Raw genomic sequence first — 20,328 nt, forward strand, 5'->3', positions numbered from 1 at the left:
CCACGTTCAGCCCAAATCCTGAGTTCAAGCAGAGGAAGGGGCTGGTTTCCACGTTGAAGCCCAGGAAGGGGGCCTGGGGGTCGCCCTGTCACACTCTCATCTGTCCACTGGGGACAACTAGGGTGCCCAGAGGGGCCCCTCCACCAGGGGGACCACCGGCCCGTAGAATGGGGTGTGCAGCCCCCGAGCACTGACCGCATGCACGGGGTCCCAGCCCATGGCCTGCTGGGAGGGTCCGGAAGTCTGGGCTGGTGCAGCTCCCTTGAGGGACCGGGGAACAGACTGACTGCAGGGAGTGTGGAGATAGTTTATTTCGTCCTGACATAAAAATAACAGCCTAGGGGCGCCTGGGGGGCCAACTTTGGCTCAGGTCACGATCTCACGGTTCGTGAGTTTGGGCCCCAAAGTGGGCTCTCTGCTGTCACTACAGAGCCTGCTTTGAATCCTCTGTCTCCCTTCTCTCTGCCCCTCCCCCGCTTCCACTGTCTCTCTCAAAAATAAATAAACCTAGAAGAAATAATGATAGCAGTCTGAGTGCTGTATTATAAAGGAAGTATAAAGGAAAGCTGGTGTTTCTGGGGTTTGCAGATTTGGGGAAGTGGGGGGGAGAGGAGGTCTGGTCTCCTGGGGAAGCATCTCTGGCCTGCTATCCAGAGATGGACCTCCGGATGGGCCTCGTCGGACTTTGTCCCTGCAGGAGGTGCCTGGAGGTCGTGCATTAAGGTGCCACGTGGGTTACAGCCCCGTGCTGGAGGCGGCGGTGATGGGGGAGCAGAGGTCAGGGTGCCCCCTGCTGGGAGGCCAGACAGAGGAGGGGGGTGCTGAGCATGGGAGGAAGGTTGATCTCCTCCCACACACTTCCCGGGGCCCTGCCACGACCTCAGGGCTATGGCTCCTCGTGAGAGACCCCAGTGTCCTCACAGGCACCGTGAGAGAGAGCCAGCAGGGCCACGGGAGCCAGCGAGGAGAGAGACGAGGGTCCTGAGTCCAGAGGGCCGGTTTCCACCCGCCAGCCCAGGCCCCCAGCCCCTGTGGGCGCCGGGGCCGATCCGGATGATGGATCACAGAGGCCGCCCTGATACAGCAGATGCGGGCTGCACTTGGCCTCAATCGCTCCCTGGGGGCCCCGATCGATGGCCGCCCGTGATGAATGACTCGGGATTGATTTTCACTTAATTGACAATTTGGTGAACCTGTTTGCAGAATCCCAGGTTGGGCCCGAGAGGGAGCCTCGAGGTAAAAATACGGTGGGGTCGTGGCTTCCCCGGGCCGGGGTGGCCGCCAGGGGGCAGCAGAGGCCGGCCAGCCGCGGGGTGGGGGTGGTGACACCAGGGCTCACCCGCCCCCGCTGGGGAATGTGTAGGAGGCCGAAGCCCCTCGGCCAGGTGGGACGGGGTCTTTGCTCTGGCTGGGGACCCAGGAAGAGGGACGGGGTCTTTGCTCTGGCTGGGGACCCAGGAAGAGGCACTGGCCGCAGTGATCAGAAGGCGGGTTGAAATCCGCAGGGGGGGTGGGGGTGGGGGGAATTTGATCCCAGCTCAGCCCATCAGCTGCATCTCCAGGATGCTGCCTCTGGGCTGCTCTGACCCTCAGGTTTTCTTCTGTGAAGTGGACTCCACTCCAGCGTGCCCATCCCCCCACAGTGCCCATTTGATCAACTCAGTATCTGCCACCCCCCCTCCCGCCCCTGCCACAGGCCTTGCAGCCGCCAGAGCCCAGAGCGGCCAGGTTGTTACCAGGACAACAGCAAACCGAGCCTCTGGCTCACCTCGGCCTCCAGCCCCTGAACTCAATGTAACAGGACCCCTAGGTAATCCCCCCGAGGGCCACCCAGACAAAAGCCAAATTAAGTCAACAGAATTGCAGAGGGGAGACCGGGAGGCTGGAATTTCCCCCCACGCCCCCCCCAGGAGCAAACAAACAATGTCCCCTTCTCAGATGTAGGTGCACAGGGTCTGATTTCCGTCCTGCGCAATTTAATGCCACCCCAGGAGCCTGGGGACGGCCCTCCCCTCCCCCAGAGCCCCAGGCTCAGGCCTGGCACCCAAGGTCCTTGGCAGAGTTGCCCTGCGGCCGACACCGGACTTCCTGCCCCCGCCCAGCCCCCACACCTGCTCCCCAGGTGCTGGGTGGGCAGGGATGGGGCAAGGTGCCTGTGGGGACCGGGGCGCTAAGGGGTGAGCTCCGGGCTGCGAGGGTCCCCGGCTTCCCTGCGCCGTATTCATGGGGCCTCCGGAAACTGCTCCCTGGAGGCTGTCTCCACCCACGGCCTCGGAGGCTGCTCTGGGGGGGCTGGTGGGGGCCCCTGGGGAGGTGCTGGCCATCCTTGGGGCTCCCGCTCTGCTGGAAAACTTCAGCTTGTGTGTGTGGGAGTTGGGGCAGCTGGGGGACCGGCCGGGGGAGACGGCGTGGGCAGCAAGCCCTTAGCATCAGCTGGAAGTGACCTGGGACCTGGCTCCCCGGCCCCAGCCCCCCAAGCGGCCATAAGTTTGAGTGAGCAGTGTCGTTTCTGGGAGGCTCAGTTTACTCATCTGTAAATGGGGGTGTAAACGGTTACAGGCATCCGCAAAGATGCCCAGGGTCTCAGGCTTCCCTGAGAGTCCCGCCCCGCGCCTGGTAGCCGTGCCCCTGCTGTCGGTGAGAAGAACGTCGAGGTCGAGAAGCCCCCACGTGCCCTGTGCAGGCATGAGCGTGTGCGGCATGGGGTAGGGACCCCCCCACTGGCAAGTCCGAAGAGGTTGTGGGTGAGCGGCAGGGCCTGAGCAAGCCTTTGGTCCTCTGTCCAAACCCAGCAGGTGAGAGCAGGCTGGGCGGGCCGAGCAGGGTCCCTGGATGTCAGGCCCACGGGCGTCAGCAGACAGAGGCTGCCTGAGGCCCCCGTAGTGATCGACAGAGGTGGCCGGCTCCCCCCACGGGGCTAATCATTGTGGACACAAAACCATCCATTCCCTGCTCTGATGCCTTGAGAGTGCAGAAATTTCTAGAAGCTCGCCTGAATCAACGGCTCCCCTCCAGCTGGCCCCAGGGGCATTCTGCAGACGCGCGGAGACACCTCTTTGAGACCTAAATGCCTCACACGGGAGACCAGATCTGTCGGCTTGGCTCGAGGCCTTCGAATCCTGGGCCCACTGGGCTGTTAGGGGCGTTGATCTCAGTCCAGAGTCCACGCAAGTGGTCAGGGAGTCTCTTAGAGGCTGCCGATTCTCCAAGCGAGGACGGTCAGGGCCCCTTACAGATGGGCACGCGGAGGCATTGGGTAGGCCAGGGCCCATGGTCACCCCGCGAGGGGCAGCCGCAGGGTCTCTGCAGATGTAATCGGTTAAGGATCTCAGAGTCAAGACCCTCCTGGATTCGGGCGGGCCCTGCGTCCTTATAGGAAGGCGAGAGGGGCGGGCGCAGAGGAGAAGCCCGTGAAGAAGGAGGCAGAGACTGGGGTGATGTGGCCCCAAGCCAAGGGCCACCTGGGGCCACCAGGAGCTGGGAGAGGCAGGAAGGACCCTCTTCTACAGCCGCTGGGGGGAGGGCGGCCCGTGGACGTCTTGATTTCGGACTATGGCTCCAGAGTCGGGAGAGACTAAGTTCCCGTTGTCTGAAGCCCCCCGGGGTGTGGTCGTGGTTACGGGGGCCCCAGGCGTGCGTGCCCCTTGTCACCCCTGCAATCCGGCTCTGCACCTGGCCCAGGCCAGCGCACCGGAGGAGGAAGTCTCCCTGGCCCCCTCGGCGTCCCCGGCGGGTCTGAGAGGTGAGCTGAGCAAGACAGACGAACGGGACAAAGGCACACACACGTGTTAGCGCACGTTTTCTGGGACAAGGGACAGCTGACTCGCGTGTTGGACGGAGAGCGGACGGTCACGGAGGGGCAGGACCGGTCAGCGAGCTGAGCGGGGGACACTGGGCAGGGCCTGCCTGTCCTGGTGCTTCCTGGCGTCCCCTTGCCTCTGGAGCCAGGGGGCTCCCGTCCCCAGGTGCGAGGAGAGAGCCTCTTCAGGGAGAGACTGCCAGCTTCTTCGTGTGCCCAGGAATGGTATTTGGGAGCCGCGCACCCTGAACCCCGCCACCAGCCCCCTCTCCACGTCTCACCCCCTCCGATGGCCCCAGGCTCTCCCGCTCGGGCCCTACGGGACGGTCTGCGCACTGGGACCCACCCCAGCGACTCCAGGTGGTGTGAGCCACACGCAAGGTGGCCGCTGGACTCAGCAGGTGCAAAGGCCCCGAGGCCAGAGAGTCAGAAAGCAGCCAAGGCGCTGGGGGGTGCGGCGGCGCTGGGCGAGCGGGGCTGTGAGGAACCGGGCAGTGGGCAGGGCCGGCTCTTGTTGCCAAGAGCAGGTGGCGAACGGGAAGGAGGCCTGCCCTACCCTCAAGAGCCCCAGTCCTTTCCCACCTGGTGGCTGCAGGGGCGCTGGGGCTGTCCAGAAGGTGGGCTCCTGGCTGAGGGAGGGCAGACCCAATTCCCCGGGGCAGTGAGGTGGCAGGTGTGGACAGAGGCTTTGGGAAGCGGGGTAGGGGCCTGTCCAGGGTGACCTTTCCGAGCACACCCCTGGACAGCCAGGAGCCTCTGTCAGAAAGCCCCTGGGGCTAGCCTGGGCAGCTGTGGGCCAGCCTTGCGTCCGTCTCAGCCTCACCCACAGTCTGTCCAGCGAGGCCACTGGACCAGAAGCCCAGTGGCCGGATCAGCCCCTCCCTCGCTGGGCAGGAACCCTGAACCGTCCAGGACTTTGGACCCAAGGGGGCCCCTGACCCCTGCCAGGGGCCGCTTCCTGCCTCCCTTTCCTCCCTGAACTCAGCAGGGGCAGGGACAAAGGCACACCTGTATTTAGACCAGGGCGTTATTGGCGCTCAAATGGGCCTCCCCTCAGCAGCCAGGACACCGACCCTGGATGGCCCCCCACCCCACCCTGATGAGGAGGAGCCCTCCCCCCACCATGCAATCAGCCAAAAAGGCCTGAGTGCTTCATCAGCATAATGGAGCCCCAGGAAGCCAGGGGTTAGGGCTTTTGTCTGGGGTGCCCGCACCTAAGCCCCTACCAGGCAGGAATGTGCCCCCCTCCCCGCCCAGACACCACCCTGAAACCGGAGCTCTGGGGCCGCTGTGTGGACTTGGGCTCCGTCTGCCAGGGTCCGTGGGATCTTGTTTCTGTGGCAGAGCGATTTCTCCAGCACTTTCCCTGGGATCAACTCTTCACCGAGGCCGTAAATCTTTCTGTTCCAAAATGCAGACCTCACTCCCTTTGGTTTCTGAGACACATCTGCGTGATACTCGCAGAGCAGGGCAGAAGTCCTGGATGATTCTGTGAACCGCTTTCGGACCCTCCTGGGGTCAGAGGCCTGTCTGCGCCCTCTTGTTCCGAGAGGGTGCCCGCCGCCTTCCAGCCAGGCTCGGGCTGTCCTTGGCACAGACCTCCGACCCAGAGGGGCTGGCAGGATGGTTGCTCTCCTCACTGGTTCTAGAAGCCGCCATGCAGGAGTCTGGCCGTCCCCGTCCGGCCCTCTCCGTGGAGAAGTTGGGGCCGTTGTAGGTCCCGGCCTGACAGCCGGTGGCTTGGCAGGTGCAGCACCACACCAGCTCTCCGGGGCCGTGTCCCAGAGAAGACCCAGAATGCCGGGGAGGCCGGGAGGCGTGGCGGGAGAAGCCGCCCGGGGAGCCCAGCGGTCAGACTCTGCCTCTGCCCCCCACACCCCGGTGGCAAAGATCCCTGACAGTCAATTCTGGAACCGTGCAGGGCTGGCCCCCCCTGTTGCAGGGCCCGGGCAGCGCTCACAGGCCTTCCTGGACGGGCCCCGTCCCTGGCGACCCTGCCATCTGAGAAAACCGAGAACGGCTTTGTTCTTCTTACTTTGGACATCGGCAGACATTTTAGACCAAGAGCCCAAACGTCCACTGGCGGCTGGGGGTCCGCGGGTCTGGCTGCTCGCCGGCTGTGCCAGCGAGCCGCGACCCTGCTGCCCGGCTGCCCTACCCCCGCCCCCCCCCACGCGACACCTGCTCCCCGCTGTGGGCAGGCAGCCGGTGGGGGACAGCGGGGAGCCCCGCCTGGGCCCCTCACCACTCACCCTGGACGAGCACAGTGACCGGGAGCAGAGCCGGGAGCTCCAACCTTTTCATCAAGAAAGATTTAATTTATCGGGAGTGCGGAGTCACAAATCATAGGCCCGGAGATTTATGGCCTCCAGGAGCGGAATTGACCACAGAGAGAAGGCAGCGGTTCCCAAGCTCCGCACACACCTTTAATAAAGTCGGAAATGTAAAATACGCCCGTCCCACACCGGGCGCCACGGGCAGCGTGCTGCGAGCACACGGAGGGGAGGGAGCGGTCACCTCCTTCTGGACGAAGCGGCCCTGCCGCGCTTCTGTGAACTAAGTGACAGCCTGTGCGCCTGGCAGGGAAGGTGGCGATTCTGGATGGGAGCTGGGGGAGCTGGGCGAGGTTCCCGCCCTTGAAAGACGGCTCCCCAGATCTCAGCAGGGAGCCCCACACCTGCAGGGGCCTCCTCGGGGAAGATGACTCCACTTAGGAAAAGGCCGGTCCCTGCCCTGTCCGGCCGTCCGGAAATGCCAGCTCCAGAGGCCGGGCCTCGCGGGGAGATTGCACGTGGGCTCCGGGGCCAGCCACAGCCTCCCAGGCCTGTTTCCTGGTAGGGGGGCTGCAGGATCAGACCGGGGTCCCAACAAGAGCCTCCTTAGGATCAGAGATTGGAGCCTAGGACGGGGGGCTCCCAGACCATCAGATGAGGAAACGCTCCGGGTGTAGTTGGGGAAACTGAGGCCCAGAGGGGAAGGACGCACAGACCCTTGGGGGGGACTTGCCGGCGGGGATGGGCCAAGTATCCCGTGGACAAGCCCTCCTGGTCCTCTCCTCTGCCACTGGAGGGCCGGCTGCTTCTCGCCTTTGTATCAGCCGGATGGTGACGCCCTCCTTGGCCTTTGCCCATTTCTACCAGACGGCGGTGTCCCCGGAGCCCCAGACGCCCGGCAGAGTGTATCTAAGCAACAATGTTTAGGGTACCCCTTTGACCTCCACCCAGCCCCTGTAAGGGCGGGAAGCTTGGGGCCAAGAGTTTTCTTCAGCAGAGAAATCAGAGACGTGGCTTTAAAGTAGGAGGTGAAGGAGAGGCTGTTGAGAGCAGATGTGTGTGCACCTGCAGCGGCCGACACGGGTGTAGACCTTCGCCCGCGGACTCAGGGGAGTGGGTGCACGTGTGCCTGGCTTCGCCTCGCGTGGGTGTGGACACCTGCCGGGAGGCTCACCTTCTTGGGGTGTTCCTCCCTCTGCCAAGCCCAGGGCCGGGCAGGGGAGACGGGCCGGCCCCTCCGCCCCTGCCCGCGGCTGGCCCCTGGCCCGGACCGATCCTGCCATGCCGGCTGCCCCCCAGCCCCACCCCCAAGATACCCAGCTGCTCAGGCCCCGGAGGAGCCACAGCCTGGCACCCTGGGCCCCAGGGCCGCCCTCCCTGGGCCTCCCTGCCCCCTTCAGCTCTGGGACCACCCGCCCGTCCAACCCCTGCCCCCTACCCCCGCTCTCTACTGAATGTCTTTCTCTAAGCAGTTTTAAATTATAAGCCTAAATGAGGTCTATAAATTTGACTTCATAAAATTCCACGCACATCATTTTCCAGCAGAAAAGGCTCTCTAAGAAATATTTTCCCTGAGACCCCCTGTGTCCCCTCCCTTCGCAATATAACATTTATTCTAATATTAAAATGGCAGGTGTTCTATAAATCGTGAGTCATTAGCACTCTCCATTGATTTTTCCCGCAGCCTCTAGCCCAGGGTAGAAGCCGTGTGCGAATATCAGTCTATCCGATTGAGATTCATACCCTATTTGGGGGTCAAAGAGCGAGGCCCTGTGAGCTTGAACTTCTATCAGCCTAAAGCTGATCAATACTTGGAGATATATTGGGGCTGGCCGCTCACACAGATTAAGTGGCCATAAATACGAGGGGAGGGGGCAGTAGGCGGAGGGCGAGGCAGGACACCGGGGTGGTGCTGCCTGTGCAACGGGGGTCTGGGGCTCGACCAGGGGTGCCGGACCCGGGTGGGAAGAAAAGTGGGGTGCGGGACCAAGATACGGGGCAAAGAGGCTACCTGGCTCGCCTTGCCCCCTCCGGAGGTAGGGGGGCCCGGGGCACGGCCGCCAGGGCCGGCGGGAGCCAGCCGCGGACCCCTGGTCCTAGCCCAGGGACGCAGTCTGCAGAACCGAGGGGCCCAGTGACCTCCCCTGCAGTCGGGAAGGACGCGCGGGGTAGGGGGACCCCGTTCCTTGCAGTGGTAACAAAGGGTTTAAATTCTCTCTTCAGGTCTTTGTCTTAGTTTGGGGGGCTTCCCGGCCCGTGCTGCGGTCTGCCGGGCTGGTTCCTTCAGGAACTCTGACCACAGGCCCTTCCTCCCAGGGCCACTCCCTGCTGGGGACCTCCTCCCCACTCCCCCCTGCCCTTCCCGCCATCCACAGCCCCGGGCCTGGCACTCCCAAGGACGTCAGCCAGCAGGGGCCTCTCCCCATCCTGCCTGGGATTCCAGGTCATTCTGTCTGGACCCTTGGCACCTTCGAGGCAGGCCCAGGGTCTCCCCTCCTGCCTGTAACCCTGGGAGGCCACTCAGCTGGGCAACATCGTGCAGGCCACGTTTTCTAAGCACCGGCTTTGTCCCGGGTCTGGGAAAACCAGTCTGAAGAAGGCAGCCCCTGACTTCAGCCATGACAGAGGGGCAAGGACCCCGAGGAAGCGCCTGTGGCCCGTCCTGAATTTTCTGAAGGGTTCGTGGGGCTGTGCTCACTGCCTGAGCCCGGGAAGTGTCACGCTGACCCCACCTCTCCCTGGATGTGGCCCCCACATCCCCGGCTCTGGGCCATGGCTAAGGCACGCCCTTGCTGTGCCCTTGCAGTGGGGTCACCCCCAGGAAGGTCCCACGCCTGCCTCCCCAGCCCGCCTCCTCATGCATCACCCGCCTGCCCCCGGCCCGAGGCCGCTCGATGCCTGCGATCGGTTACGTTATTAGGGAGATAAATAATTTGAACTCCGGCCTTTTACCTTTTCCCCCCCGGCAGGCGGGCAGCCCCCACCCCCTGCCCGGGCTGCCTGTCGCTGGAGGAGTAATTTCATTAGGAGCTTCCTGGCAGCTGGCAGAGGCCACGCCGCGAGGCCGGGGAGCAGCATTTCTTTATGGAGATGAGAGACAGGAATATGAAAATTTAAGCCGGAGCGGATGTAATTTAACTTTGCATTATTTATCGGGGACACAAATCCTTTCTAATATTGGCGGATTGGGGAGGGCCAGGCAGGGTCGCGGGGCCTTCTTTGGGGGGCGGTCAGCCGACGGGCTGGCTCCCCACCCCCTCAGCCTACGGGAAGGGGCCAGGGCACCACTGGGTGGCAGGTTGGAGTTGATGCCCACAGCGTGCATGGGACAGCCAGGGAGGGACAGCCTGGGAGGGACGGCCTGGGGCAGGGGGAGGGACAGTCTGGGGAGGGACAGCCGGGGAGGGACAGTCATGAGGGACAGCCTGGGGCAGGGGGAGGGACAGCCAGGGAGGGACAGCCTGGGACAGGGACAGGACCAACCCAGCTGGTATGGAAGGAAGCACCAGGCCCCCCGGGGACCCCAGCAGGTACCCTGGGCCCCTCCCTGTGGCCTACTCACCCTGTGGCCTGCAGGCAGCGGGGACTGGAGGGACCCACACCACAGGGGTGGTGTCAGCACCGAGCGGCTGACCAGGGGGGGCCCTGGCAAAGTACCACACACAGGGTAGATGAAAACGCCTGCCTTCTTTCCCACCTGCGGAGGTCACAAGTCCCCAATCACGATGTGGGCAGGCTGGTTCCTCCCTCGGGCTCCGAGGCCTGCGTTCCAGGCCTCCCCTGGCGGCCCTTGGCTTGTCCCCGAACCTCCTGTCTCTGCCTCTGCCCTCCTGAAGCCACACTCCCGTGTGTGTCCGTGTCTCAATTTCTCTCTCCCTCAGGACACCAGTCACTGGATTAGGACCCATCCCGACCCAGTGTGACCTCATCTCAACTCAATGACATGGCCCTTTCACGTAAGTGCTTGCTCATGGGTCCCGGGGGCTGGGACGAAGTTGCATTCGCGGCCGGGAAAGCGGGTGGCCAAGGACAGTGTGCTTCCAAACATTCCTTGTTTTAAGCATTTAAAAAAGGTGACTCGAGGGGCACCCGGGTGGCTCAGTCGGTGGAGCGTCCGACTTCAGCTCAGGTCATGATCTCCCGGTTCGTGGGTCCGAGCCCCGCGTCGGGCTCTGTGCTGACGGCTCGGAGCCCGGAGCCCACTTCCGATTCTGTGTCTCCCTCTCTCTCTGCCCCTCCCCTGCTCACACTGTCTCTCTCTCTCAAAAATAAATAAATGTAAAAAAAAACCAAAAACAGATTATTCGGTGTAATTATTTTGGTGTTTCAAAAATCTGATTAACTTGAAAGTCTGCTAAGTTCTAAAGTTTAGGTTACTAATACGATTCAATTATGAAGCTTAGCAAACTCTCAGAACAATGTTAGGGAACTTCTACCCCTCGATTCAGTTTTCTTAAACATTTAACCCAACCCACAGCCTCCGCTGCGTCACCTCAGCTACCGGGCGCAAAGGGAGGAGTCTCTCAAGTCACGATGTCTCTAAACACGCACCAAGCGTAAAAACGCGGAGACCGGTCTTCTTGTTTTCCAGTGTGGCCCCCGAAGTTAATAAGAGATTAACCTAAAAGTTGAAATCAGTTAAACATTTTACTTGGAATCACAGACTACTGGGCTGGAGTTATTTTGACCAAGACAAAAACAGGAAGCTGTGTATGCAGTCCCTTAATCCCACACAGTTCTACACTCTGAGTTAGCAGGAAATAACATGGGTGGGGGCTGGAGGTAGCAGCCCCCCCCCCCCTGCCCAGCTCTCCACCCCCCACCCCCGCCCCCCTCCACCCTGGGCCGGGAGCTCCTCTCATCCCCTGAAGTCAGGAGACAGCTCCGTTGAGAAATTCCTCAGAGGATTTGCTAAAGGACGGTGACAGGAGGCGGGCCAGCCAGGCCCCTTGGGGGAGGCGGGCCGCGGCCCCTCCTGGACCCTCGTGGAGTGCCTGCCCACCAGCCTGTGGCCCACGCACAAAGGGCCAGATGGACGAGAGGACGGCCAGATGTAGGGGTGGGGGATGAGAGCCACCGGGCTGGGTGCGAGCCTGGACAGGCCTCTTCCCGGGGCACACCCCCTGGCGTTGGCCCCCAGCCCCATCGGATGCCCTCCAGCTCTTGGGGCCGATGGGGCAGAGATGGGCCGGGGGAAGGGGAGGGGTCCCCAGGGAGGGGCCCAGGGCAGCAGGACCCAGTGGCCTCTCAGGGACAGAGGCAGCCCCCACCAGCCGCCTGCCCGCCTTTCAGGGACCTGGTGGGGACCCACGCCGTCCTCCCTCTGGGCAGTGGCCCCACCACCAGCCCCGGGTTCTGACGCCTGACGTCACCGGAAGGACTGGGAGAGAAGCCACCCCCCTGAGTTACGACCCAACCGGCAGCAGCCGAGTCAACCTACCCACCATCGGATTTCCTGCCTGCTTGTCGGTCTCTGCCCTGCCAGCCATATATCCAAACCCAACCCCCACGGGGCTTCATTTTAACTAATAGGACACTTAGTTTAATGAGGAGAGTTTGCATAAGAGGAACCTGCTAATTAAATTTTAAACCTTGTCATTCTGAAGATTAGCCAGAGCTCCGATGGAAACATTTGTCAGGGAGAGAGGAGCCGCTGCCCCCTCCCCAAGGAAAGGCTTGTTGGGGGTCTTGGCTGTAAACTACAGAGGGGTTTCTGGCTGAGGGAGCTGAGAAGGAATCTTCTGGAAGACCAGGAGATTCGCAGCACCAGGCCCTCTAAGGCGGCCCCCAGGATGGGCCTGGCTATGGGGGGCGGGGGGGCTGGCATTCTCCCAGGGAAACAGTCTGGGGGCTCCCGCCAAACCCCGCCCCAGGGTGCCAGGGCCCTGGGGCGGGGCGGCTGTGGACACAGCGACCTCAGGTTCCAGGAAGAGTGAGTACCACATGAGATGCCAGCACACGGTGGGGCTCCCTCTCTAGGCCCTGCCAGCTGTCGTGGGGGGGGGTGGGACAGGAGGCCCCCACGGCTTAGAGCTGGTGGCGGCGGACCACCCGCCTCCTGTCCTCCAGGGAGGCCGAGGGGAGCCTCTCCAGAGTGCAGACTCCGCCCGCCCCGTCTGCAGCCGGCATTCTGCCAACAGAGAAAAAAATGGGGGAGGGGGGCCCGTGAGAAGGGCGTGTTCGCCGGGTCACCCTGGAACATCACAGGTCTCGACCCCTGCCCTTCCTGGAGTTCAAACAAAGCTGGTGGTCAGGGCGGGCTGGCCCTCGGGACAATGGTCAGGGGTCTCCGGGAGAGCTTTAGGCTGGGGGACAGGACGGAGCCACTCTGTAGACGACCACCAGGCCGGCGGCCGGTGCGTCTGGGGGCTGGAGATGCCCTCTCTGCTCAGCCACCGGGTCAGACCTCCCTGGACACGGGCCCTTTCCCGGGGAGGGGCCACTGAGTCCCGGGCCAGCTGTGCTCATCGGGGGAGGGTCCCTCTGCCGCCAGGGCTGCCCCCCTGCACTGCCCGCTGGGCCCAGGGCGGCGTGGACTCTGCACGTCCCACCACGGTGGGGCCTCCCCGCCACCCAGCAGTGGGAGACCCCCCCACGGGCACCGCTGGGTTTCCTTCGCTCCCTACCCCGCAGGTGACAGGCCCACGTGGTCAAATCGGCCGTGCCGCGGCGTGTGGCCCGCGCCCTCCGCGCTCGGGGGCCGTTTCTGGCACCTCACAAGGCCGACGTCAGCGGCCACGTCCCACACCCCACGCCCGCGCGGCCCCGCGTCTTCCTGTGTCCGTGGCTGTCCCTGTTCTGGGCGTTTCCTATAACGTGGATCATACAGCACGTGGCCTTCTGTGTCCGGCTTCTTTCAGCCGCAGGATGTTTCAAGGTCCGTGGAGCCGTGGCGCGCGTGGGCGCGTGGCTGTCTTCCCGGCTGGTGCTACCCCACCGCGGCCACGACAAGGACGGGCCCCCTTTTCCTATCGATTTATCGCCCGATGGCCGTCGGGCTGTGTCCACACTTGGGCTGCTGTGCTGCCGTGAACGTTCGTATTCGGGTGTCTGTTTGGGTTCCTGCTCTCAGCCCCTCGGGGGAGTGGAACCGCCAGGTGTCTGAGGAGACGGGGGGCTGCTGTCCCCGTGGTCTGCGGCCCCAGGTCCCCGGCAGCAGCACGCCAGGCCCCGGTCCCTCCGTGTCCTTGCCAGGACTCGCTGCTGTCCGCTTTGCCCTGCTTTGTAGCCGTCCCGTGGGGCCCCGGTGGCTTCTCACACTGCGGTCCTGACTCGATTTCCCTCGAGGCCCCTGGTGCGTGCCTCCTCCTGTGCTGTTGACTAGATCACCCCGTCACAGACGAGGAGCCACCTCTCGGCCCACAGCTGACAGGCCGTGGATGTGGGGGACAGGATGATGGTGGTCTCAGGTTTGGGGACCCTCGGGGACAGGGGGCTCCTCAGGGATGAGGAGCCCTCAAGGATCGGGGGACCCCCAGGGATGGGGACCCCTCAGGGACGGGGAGCCCTCAAGGATGGGGGACCCCCAGGGATGGGGACCCCTCAGGGACGGGGAGCCCTCAAGGATGGGGGACTCTTCAGGGACAAGAGGGCTTGGGGGACAGGGGACCCTCAGGGGCAGGGGACCCTTCAGAGAGAGGGGACCCCTCTGCGACAGCGTCTCCTCTGGATTGGGGTCTTTCCAGACCGATCACCTTGAGTGCATGACCTCCCCCAGCAATCCCGCGCCCTGCCTCCGTCTCACTCACTGTTGGGGTCGACACGGGCTGGAGGGGGGCAGAAGGACATGAGACACTCCTGCGGTGGCCTGGGCCCCCCACGCCAGCACCTGGCTCAGAGGACACCTCGACCTGGGCGCTCCCATCGGAAGTGGGGAGGAGCCTGTGCACACAACCCCGCTTCCCTCACAGCCACCAAGACCTACAGGTTACGGAGGAAGGTCCCAGGGCAGCCCGCCCATCCCCCCTCTCGGAGCAGCTCTGATGTGACACAGTCAGGGCAGCGGGCCAGGGGCTTTTTGACCCCCTGTGACAACCCAACAAGGTTCCCCGACCCAGAACCCCCGTGGCTCAGAGCCCTGTCCTCCCAGAGCGGGGGTTGCGTGCTCACGGTCACAGAGCCCCGAGTCTTGGGGATGCCGCGGGTCTGGCCGGGCTGTTTCCTCTGCGTGGGATTTGCCCTCCACACCTGAGCAGGTGGTTTAGGCGCTCACCCTCCCCACCTCTGCCCAGCCCTTCATCCGAGCCCGTAGCCTGTTCCCCTCGCAGTGACCCGGGAAGCCAGGGCATGATGCTGTTGTGTGCGGGCTCAGAAAGGTTGAGCCAGTGCCCGAGGTCACACAGCTTGGGAGGAGCCTGGGCCAGTTCACCCCGACCCTGGGCTCTGGTGCCTGCAAGACCCCTAAGGACAGACGTGAGGGGCTCGGCAGGGAGCCGGGGGCACCCCCCCCCCACCTTCTCCAGGACCTGGCTCAGCCCCAGCTCCCCACACAGGTGTCAGCGAGTGGGTCCCCACGGCGGCTCCCCTGGACGGTTTCTCAGGAGCGCATGGAACTGAGCGTTTGAGGGCTGTGCGTGCCCCTGGGGGCCTGTGGCCACCCCTCCAGGGGCGAGCCCCACGGCCACACCCACGGGCTCACGCACGCCCATCGCACACGCGCGTCCCTGACTCTGGGGCCTGCGGAACCCGAAGTTTTCCCTCAGGTTTGGCCTCGGGCCCCACGCACGCTCCGCCCGCGTGACAGCGGCTTCTCAGCGCCCTGTCTACTTTTGAATGCCAAGAGGGGGCTCCGCCGGTCAGGAGGGAATATCTTTATGGTAAAAAATGAGCCATGTTGCTTCAGCTCCAAGAGGGGTGGGTTCTGCCACGTCGCCCAGGCAGACTGATGAAAATCCTGCTTCATGAAGCCGTGGCTCCCCCATTAATTAGGGGGAGGGGGCCCTCCGCACGGCCGCACACCTCGCCCACGGCCAAAAGCTTGTCAACATTTTCTACGAAGAATGAAAATGTGAATACCTTTCAGATTATTCAATGTCACCAAGGTATGGAGAGAGGTCGCAGTGCTGGGTGTCATTTATCTCGTTGCGGATTTAAAGAGCTTTTTTCTATTAAATTTCTTAAAATTAATGTTTTATGTTGCTCAGAGTAATTTGAACAATTATGGGCTTAAAGAATTGATCATTACAGCCCCTGGGATTTAGCGTTCCAGACTGATTCCTTTGAAAACCCACTGATTTATAGCCTTGCTACTCAAGCAGGCAAGTCCCCAGGGTGTGGACCCCAACCCCCTCCTGTCCACATCTGGGGGGCCGGTCCCCCAACAAGCCGGCCAGTCCTGCGGGGGGTGGGGTGGCGAGGAGGGGGGTGAAGCAGGGAGGGGAGCGGGTCTCAGGGAGGGAGATGTCCCTGCTTTGGGAATCGTCCTTTGAGGTTCCCCCCCTGTGCAAATTTTATACTTAAGGGAAGACCCTTTATGTGTCGGCCGATGTTATCATTTACACTATTCAGGTACTCACGCTTGATAATGTAATACATCGCTGGGTTCAGAAGTTAACAGGGGCGCCTGGGTGGTTCAGTCGGTTGAGCCTCGGACTCTGATCTCAGCTCAGGTCTTGACCTCGGGGTTGTGAGTTCGAGCCCCGAGCTGGGCTCAGCGCTGTGCGTGGAGCCTGCTTCAAAAAGCAAAAAGGAAGAAATAGTTAACGACCTTGCCCTCCCCCACAAAAAGCTTCGCGAGCTCAAGGGGGCCCCGAATCCGCGACAGGGCGCCCCCACCCCAGCGTCTGCCCTCCTCCTCACCAGCAACGCGGGTCGTCCTGGGCAGGGTCCCCCTGGGCACCCCTCCCGCCGCCACGCCGGCCCCGGGCCGCCCACACCCACCCGGCTAATGGGCTTTGTGGTCCCGGGACGCGGGAGCTGTGGTTCTGCCCAGCTGGGGCTCTGCTCGGATGGGGATACCGAGGACGGGGAGGCTCCGCGGGGACGGGGCGGCTGTGGGTCTGATGGCCGAGCACATCTGCCAGGTGCCTGGGTACGTCTCACGTGTCCCCTCCGACACCCGCCAGGGTCTCCGCGCTCGGGCTGGGCGGCCCCGGGGGTCTCGCGGGGGTGGGGGGGGGGAGGCCGCCCGCCCCCAGCTCCGCGGCACTGACTTGGCTCCGGGATTATCGACGCGCCGCCAGCTGGAGCGCGCTCGGCAGCAACTGCCAACAGGCGGAGAGCCCCGCGGGGACACTTAGCACTTTATTAACCTGTCAGCGCCTAAAAGGTCCCGGGCGGCCTGGGGGAGGGGCTCGAGCAGGAGAGGGGGCGACTTGAGGATTTACGCCCGCCCCCTCGGGGCCACCAGGTCAGACAGCGCCGGCTCCTGCGCCACCGGGCCCCCAGATCCCAACTCCGACCAGGCTTCTTTCTTCCCCGGGGGCTCCCTTTCCCCTCCGGGACCCCGCCCACCACCCCCTGGGTGGCCCTGACCTTTGAGCACCATCCTGCCCGGCTAACCCAGAACTGCTCACACTTCCGGGTGCCACGCCTTTGCTCCCCGGTAGGTGCCTCCGACCCTCCTGCCCTGGCCTGGCTCTTCCCTGCCCCACACCCCCCACGGAATGGTTTCGGGGCCCCTGCGTCCTGCCCCGAATCTTCTCCTGGTGCCTCCCCGTTCCCTGTCCCGGGGGCTGCCCTGTGGGGGCACGTGAGCCTGCAGCTGCCGGGACCTTCCTCCCAGGAACGCCGCTCCTCCTTCCCAGCGTCAACCCCTCTTCCCTGCACTGGATGCTCATCCGCCCCCCCCTCCCCCGACCGCCCCGGTGCCCCAAATGCAGTGGAGGCCCACAGGGCCGGGTCGTGCCCTCCGGTGGCGCACCTGCCGGGCGAGGGGCGGCCCCAAGCGCACAGACCCTCTCCTTACATCTCCCTTGGAGGGGCTGCCACCTCTGTCTCCACCTCGCAGGAGGGCTCAGAGGGGGCGGCTCACTTCCCCAGCATCACACAGCAAGTCACAGATGGCGAGGAGTGGAGTCCAAGTTGGCAAGACCCCCACGACCACGTGCCGTGAACCTCCTGACCAGCTGACTCCACACCGTCCTCACCGCCGGTGCCGCTCCAGCTGTGAACGCATTCCCGGGCCGCCCCAGCCCCTGTCTCTCCCAGGCACCGGGCCCCAGCACCCCCTCCCCCATTTCTCCCACGTCTCCTTCCGGTGCTCAGAAGTTTGGCCAAGATGCAGGGACAGAGGGGCCCAATGGTGCCACCCCTGAGGAGGAGCTGCGGCTACTCCAACCGGCCTCCCCGTTTCCGGAAAACTGCCCCCTCTGCCCCACGCACCCCTAGCCCCACTCAACACACGGACCCTCTAGACCATAACCGACAAATTTATTGAAGTCTTGCAAAGAGCTGATGGTCAAAGAGTACATAAAAACACGGGACGTCCACAGAACCAACAGGTAGCTTGGGATGCACGTTTGTGGGGATAGCTGGGCCTCACCGGCAGCCGGCCTGTGAGTCTGGGGCGGGCGGCTACACGCTGTCTGTCGCTGTCTGTCGGGGGCGGAGGAGGCGCCCCATCCTCAGGCAGTTAGAGCGGCTCCCAGAGGGAGAGCCTCGGGCTGTTTGGCAACGGAAATCGGTGGGCTGGGCGTGGCCTGGACACTGAGGGCCTGGGGGCGGCTGTGACAGGGAGGGAGGTCCCCACGGCCTTAAAGGTTGTTCGTGGAGAAGAAGGGCGCCCCGGGAGTGGCATCTCTTCGGAGGGGCAGTGGAGTCAAGAACAGAAAGATCCAGAGCCAGCTGCCCCAGGGAAGAGGGGAGAGGAGGCTCCGGGGAAGGTGGGGGCTGGGGCCAGGGAGGCTCCCGGAGGGACCAGGAAGGACACAGGCGTGGTCCCCCCCCTCGGCCACCGCCTGTCTGGAGAGAGGAGACCGACCCATCTCCGACCTCACGCGGGGCTACACAGCTCAGGCAGATGGAGCTTGGGAAATAAAAGCACGGTTCGTACTATTTTCTTGATTTTAGAAAGAGAAGCATCTTCCCGCCTGAGGACGGTGTGGAGCGAGGCCCGGAGTGAAGGCCCAGCCTGGGCGGGTGATGGTTCGGGTCTAGAAACAGCAAGCGTCCAGTTAATTGGTCCATAAAGGGAGGAATCTGCTTACAAAACAAGGCTCGCGGGTGGCTGCGGGCGGGCCGGCCCCGTGTCCAGGGAGGGGGACGCCCTCTGCGCCCGAGGGAGGGGCTGCGGGGTGTGGCCCTCTCTCGAGGCCCTCATCCTGTCCCCCACTGCTGCCAGTGGCACCTGCATCCCGCGGAGGTCCAGGACTTCAGGAAAGGAGGGCCGTGCGGCTCCAGGCCACCCAGCCGGGGGTGGGGGTGGGGCGGCACCGCAGCCCTCACCCCTCATGGCCGGCGCTCGGGGGAGCCGGGGGCCTCGGTCAGAACTGAGCGTGGTCCACCTCGTCCAGCCAGGAGGCAGGGCTGGCAGGGAAGTCGGGGTAGCCCCCGCTGCTCCCCGTGGACAGGTCAGAGCTGGGTCCGTTTCCTGCCAGCACCCTCATGGGCGGGGGCCCACCTGGGGCCCCTGCGGGCACCAGGCCCAAGCCGGCATCTGGGTATACTAAGCTGGAGAGAAGGGGCTGGGGGCCAGGGAGGCTCTGCAAGGCAGCTGGGGACGGGGGGACACCGTAAGGGCTGCCGGGCCGCAGCTCCCGGTACTGCTCCGGGCCGGCCAGGCCTCCGTGCTCCAGCGGGAAGCTGCCCGGGGCTCCCGCGGGCCTGCCCAGGGCTGGGGTGGGCTCCCCCAGGCTGCTGTAGAGGCCGCTGGCAGGGCCCATCTCGGCCATGGACGGCTCATCTGCAACGGAAGTGGATTGTGCAGCTCAGGGCCCGCCCTCCTCCCCCTCCTGCCCTCAGTGCCCCTCCCCCAGCAGTGGCCGGCCCGCCTCTTCTGCACTTAGAACTCCTGCTGCCCTCGGCCCCCCCCCCCCAGCCTTGTGCAGCTCAATCCCACCCAGCATCTGAGGAACGGTGGGATCCCCTGGGGGGAGCAAAACCAGTCAAAACCCAGAGCTGCAGGACAGTCCCCGAGACGGCTTTGGGAAAGGTAGCACAGAGTCCACTAATTCCATTTTGCAGACAGCTCAACTGAGGCTCAGAGAGGCAGCGTGACTCATTGCCCAAGGTCACAGTGCAGCCAAAGAGAATCTCTTGCAGAAACTGTCTGAGGACGGGCACCAAGGGGTAAGAAAGAGGTCTCCCTGGCACCGAGACTGAGACAATCAGACCCCACAGGGGAGGGTGGGCTCCCCCCCCTCTCCAAACAGCCAAGACTTTTAAACAGCCAAGACTTTTCATCACTTACCCCAGAACTGTGCTGCCCACTTTCCTAAAAAAATCATTGCAAGGGCCAGGAACCAGAGGGGTGGCCTGGACCCTTTCCCCATGAGAAAGCCTGCTGCAGGACAGGTGGCCCACGGGGGCTGTCCACCCCCAGGGGAGCAGCTGAGCAGCGCCCCAGGGGCCAAACCCCACGGCTGGGGGACGGTGGGGGCCAGGGTCCATCAACGGTCCCCTAGCGAGGAAGTTCAGTTTGCGGGCTCCGGGCGCCCAATGGGCCCAGGTGCCGCGGGACTCCCGGGCTGCGGCTCCCGGGGATGCGGGGGCTCCGGCGCCCCGCCGTTACCGGTGAAGGAGACGTCGGCGTCGCTGTCCTGCCCCTCCTCCTGGACGCTGTCCTTGTCGGACTTGGAGCCGCCGCGGGCGCGCTTCATGTTGCGGAAGTACTGGCCCCAGCGCTGCCGGCCGGCGTCCTTCTTGAGTCGCTTTTCCTTGGCGCGGCGGTTCTGGAACCACACCTGCGGGGCGGGGGTGGGGTGGGGGTGACGAGCGGCCTGGCGGCGGGGAGCGGAGGGGGTGGGGGCGCGGCCGGGCGCGGGGCGCTGACCTGCACGACGCGCATGTCCAGGCCGGTCTCGGACGAGAGCTGCTCGCGCACGTGGCGCGCGGGCTTGGGCGACGTGTTGTAGGCGCTCTTCAGCGTCTCCAGCTGCTTGGCCGTGATGGTCGTGCGCGGCCGCTTGGCCGTGGCCTCTGCCTCTGCACCGGGAGGGCTTGGGGTGAGGCCGGGCCCCTCGGCCGCCCGACGCATCGCCCGGGCGCGGGGACCCCGGGGAAGACGCGGCTGGCGCGCGTCCGGGGCCCGCGCGGAGGGGCGGCTGCGCAGCGACCTGGGCCGCCAGGAGGAACGCGCGGCCCCCGCCGGCCCGCGCC

At 64.3% G+C, this 20,328-nt stretch overlaps 1 protein-coding gene across 2 annotated transcripts in view; it reads right to left on the reverse strand.

Annotated features, from left to right (window-relative positions):
• Positions 1–18,457: 18,457 nt before the first annotated feature.
• Positions 18,458–20,328, reverse strand: part of LHX3 (LIM homeobox 3) — a 10,150-nt gene continuing 8,279 nt past the window's right edge. For both annotated transcript variants that reach the window (XM_040464389.1, XM_040464388.1), the window contains 3 exons: positions 20,003–20,154; positions 19,742–19,913; positions 18,458–18,913 (listed from right to left, as the gene is read on the reverse strand). In XM_040464389.1, the coding sequence (XP_040320323.1) occupies positions 18,495–18,913; positions 19,742–19,913; positions 20,003–20,154 (743 nt within the window). In that variant the 3' untranslated portion in view covers positions 18,458–18,494. The remainder of the gene's footprint in view (positions 18,914–19,741; positions 19,914–20,002; positions 20,155–20,328) is intronic.

Source organism: Herpailurus yagouaroundi, unplaced genomic scaffold (assembly GCF_014898765.1).
Source record: "Herpailurus yagouaroundi ecotype Mexico unplaced genomic scaffold, PumYag 440, whole genome shotgun sequence".
Lineage (NCBI taxonomy): Eukaryota > Metazoa > Chordata > Mammalia > Carnivora > Felidae > Herpailurus > Herpailurus yagouaroundi.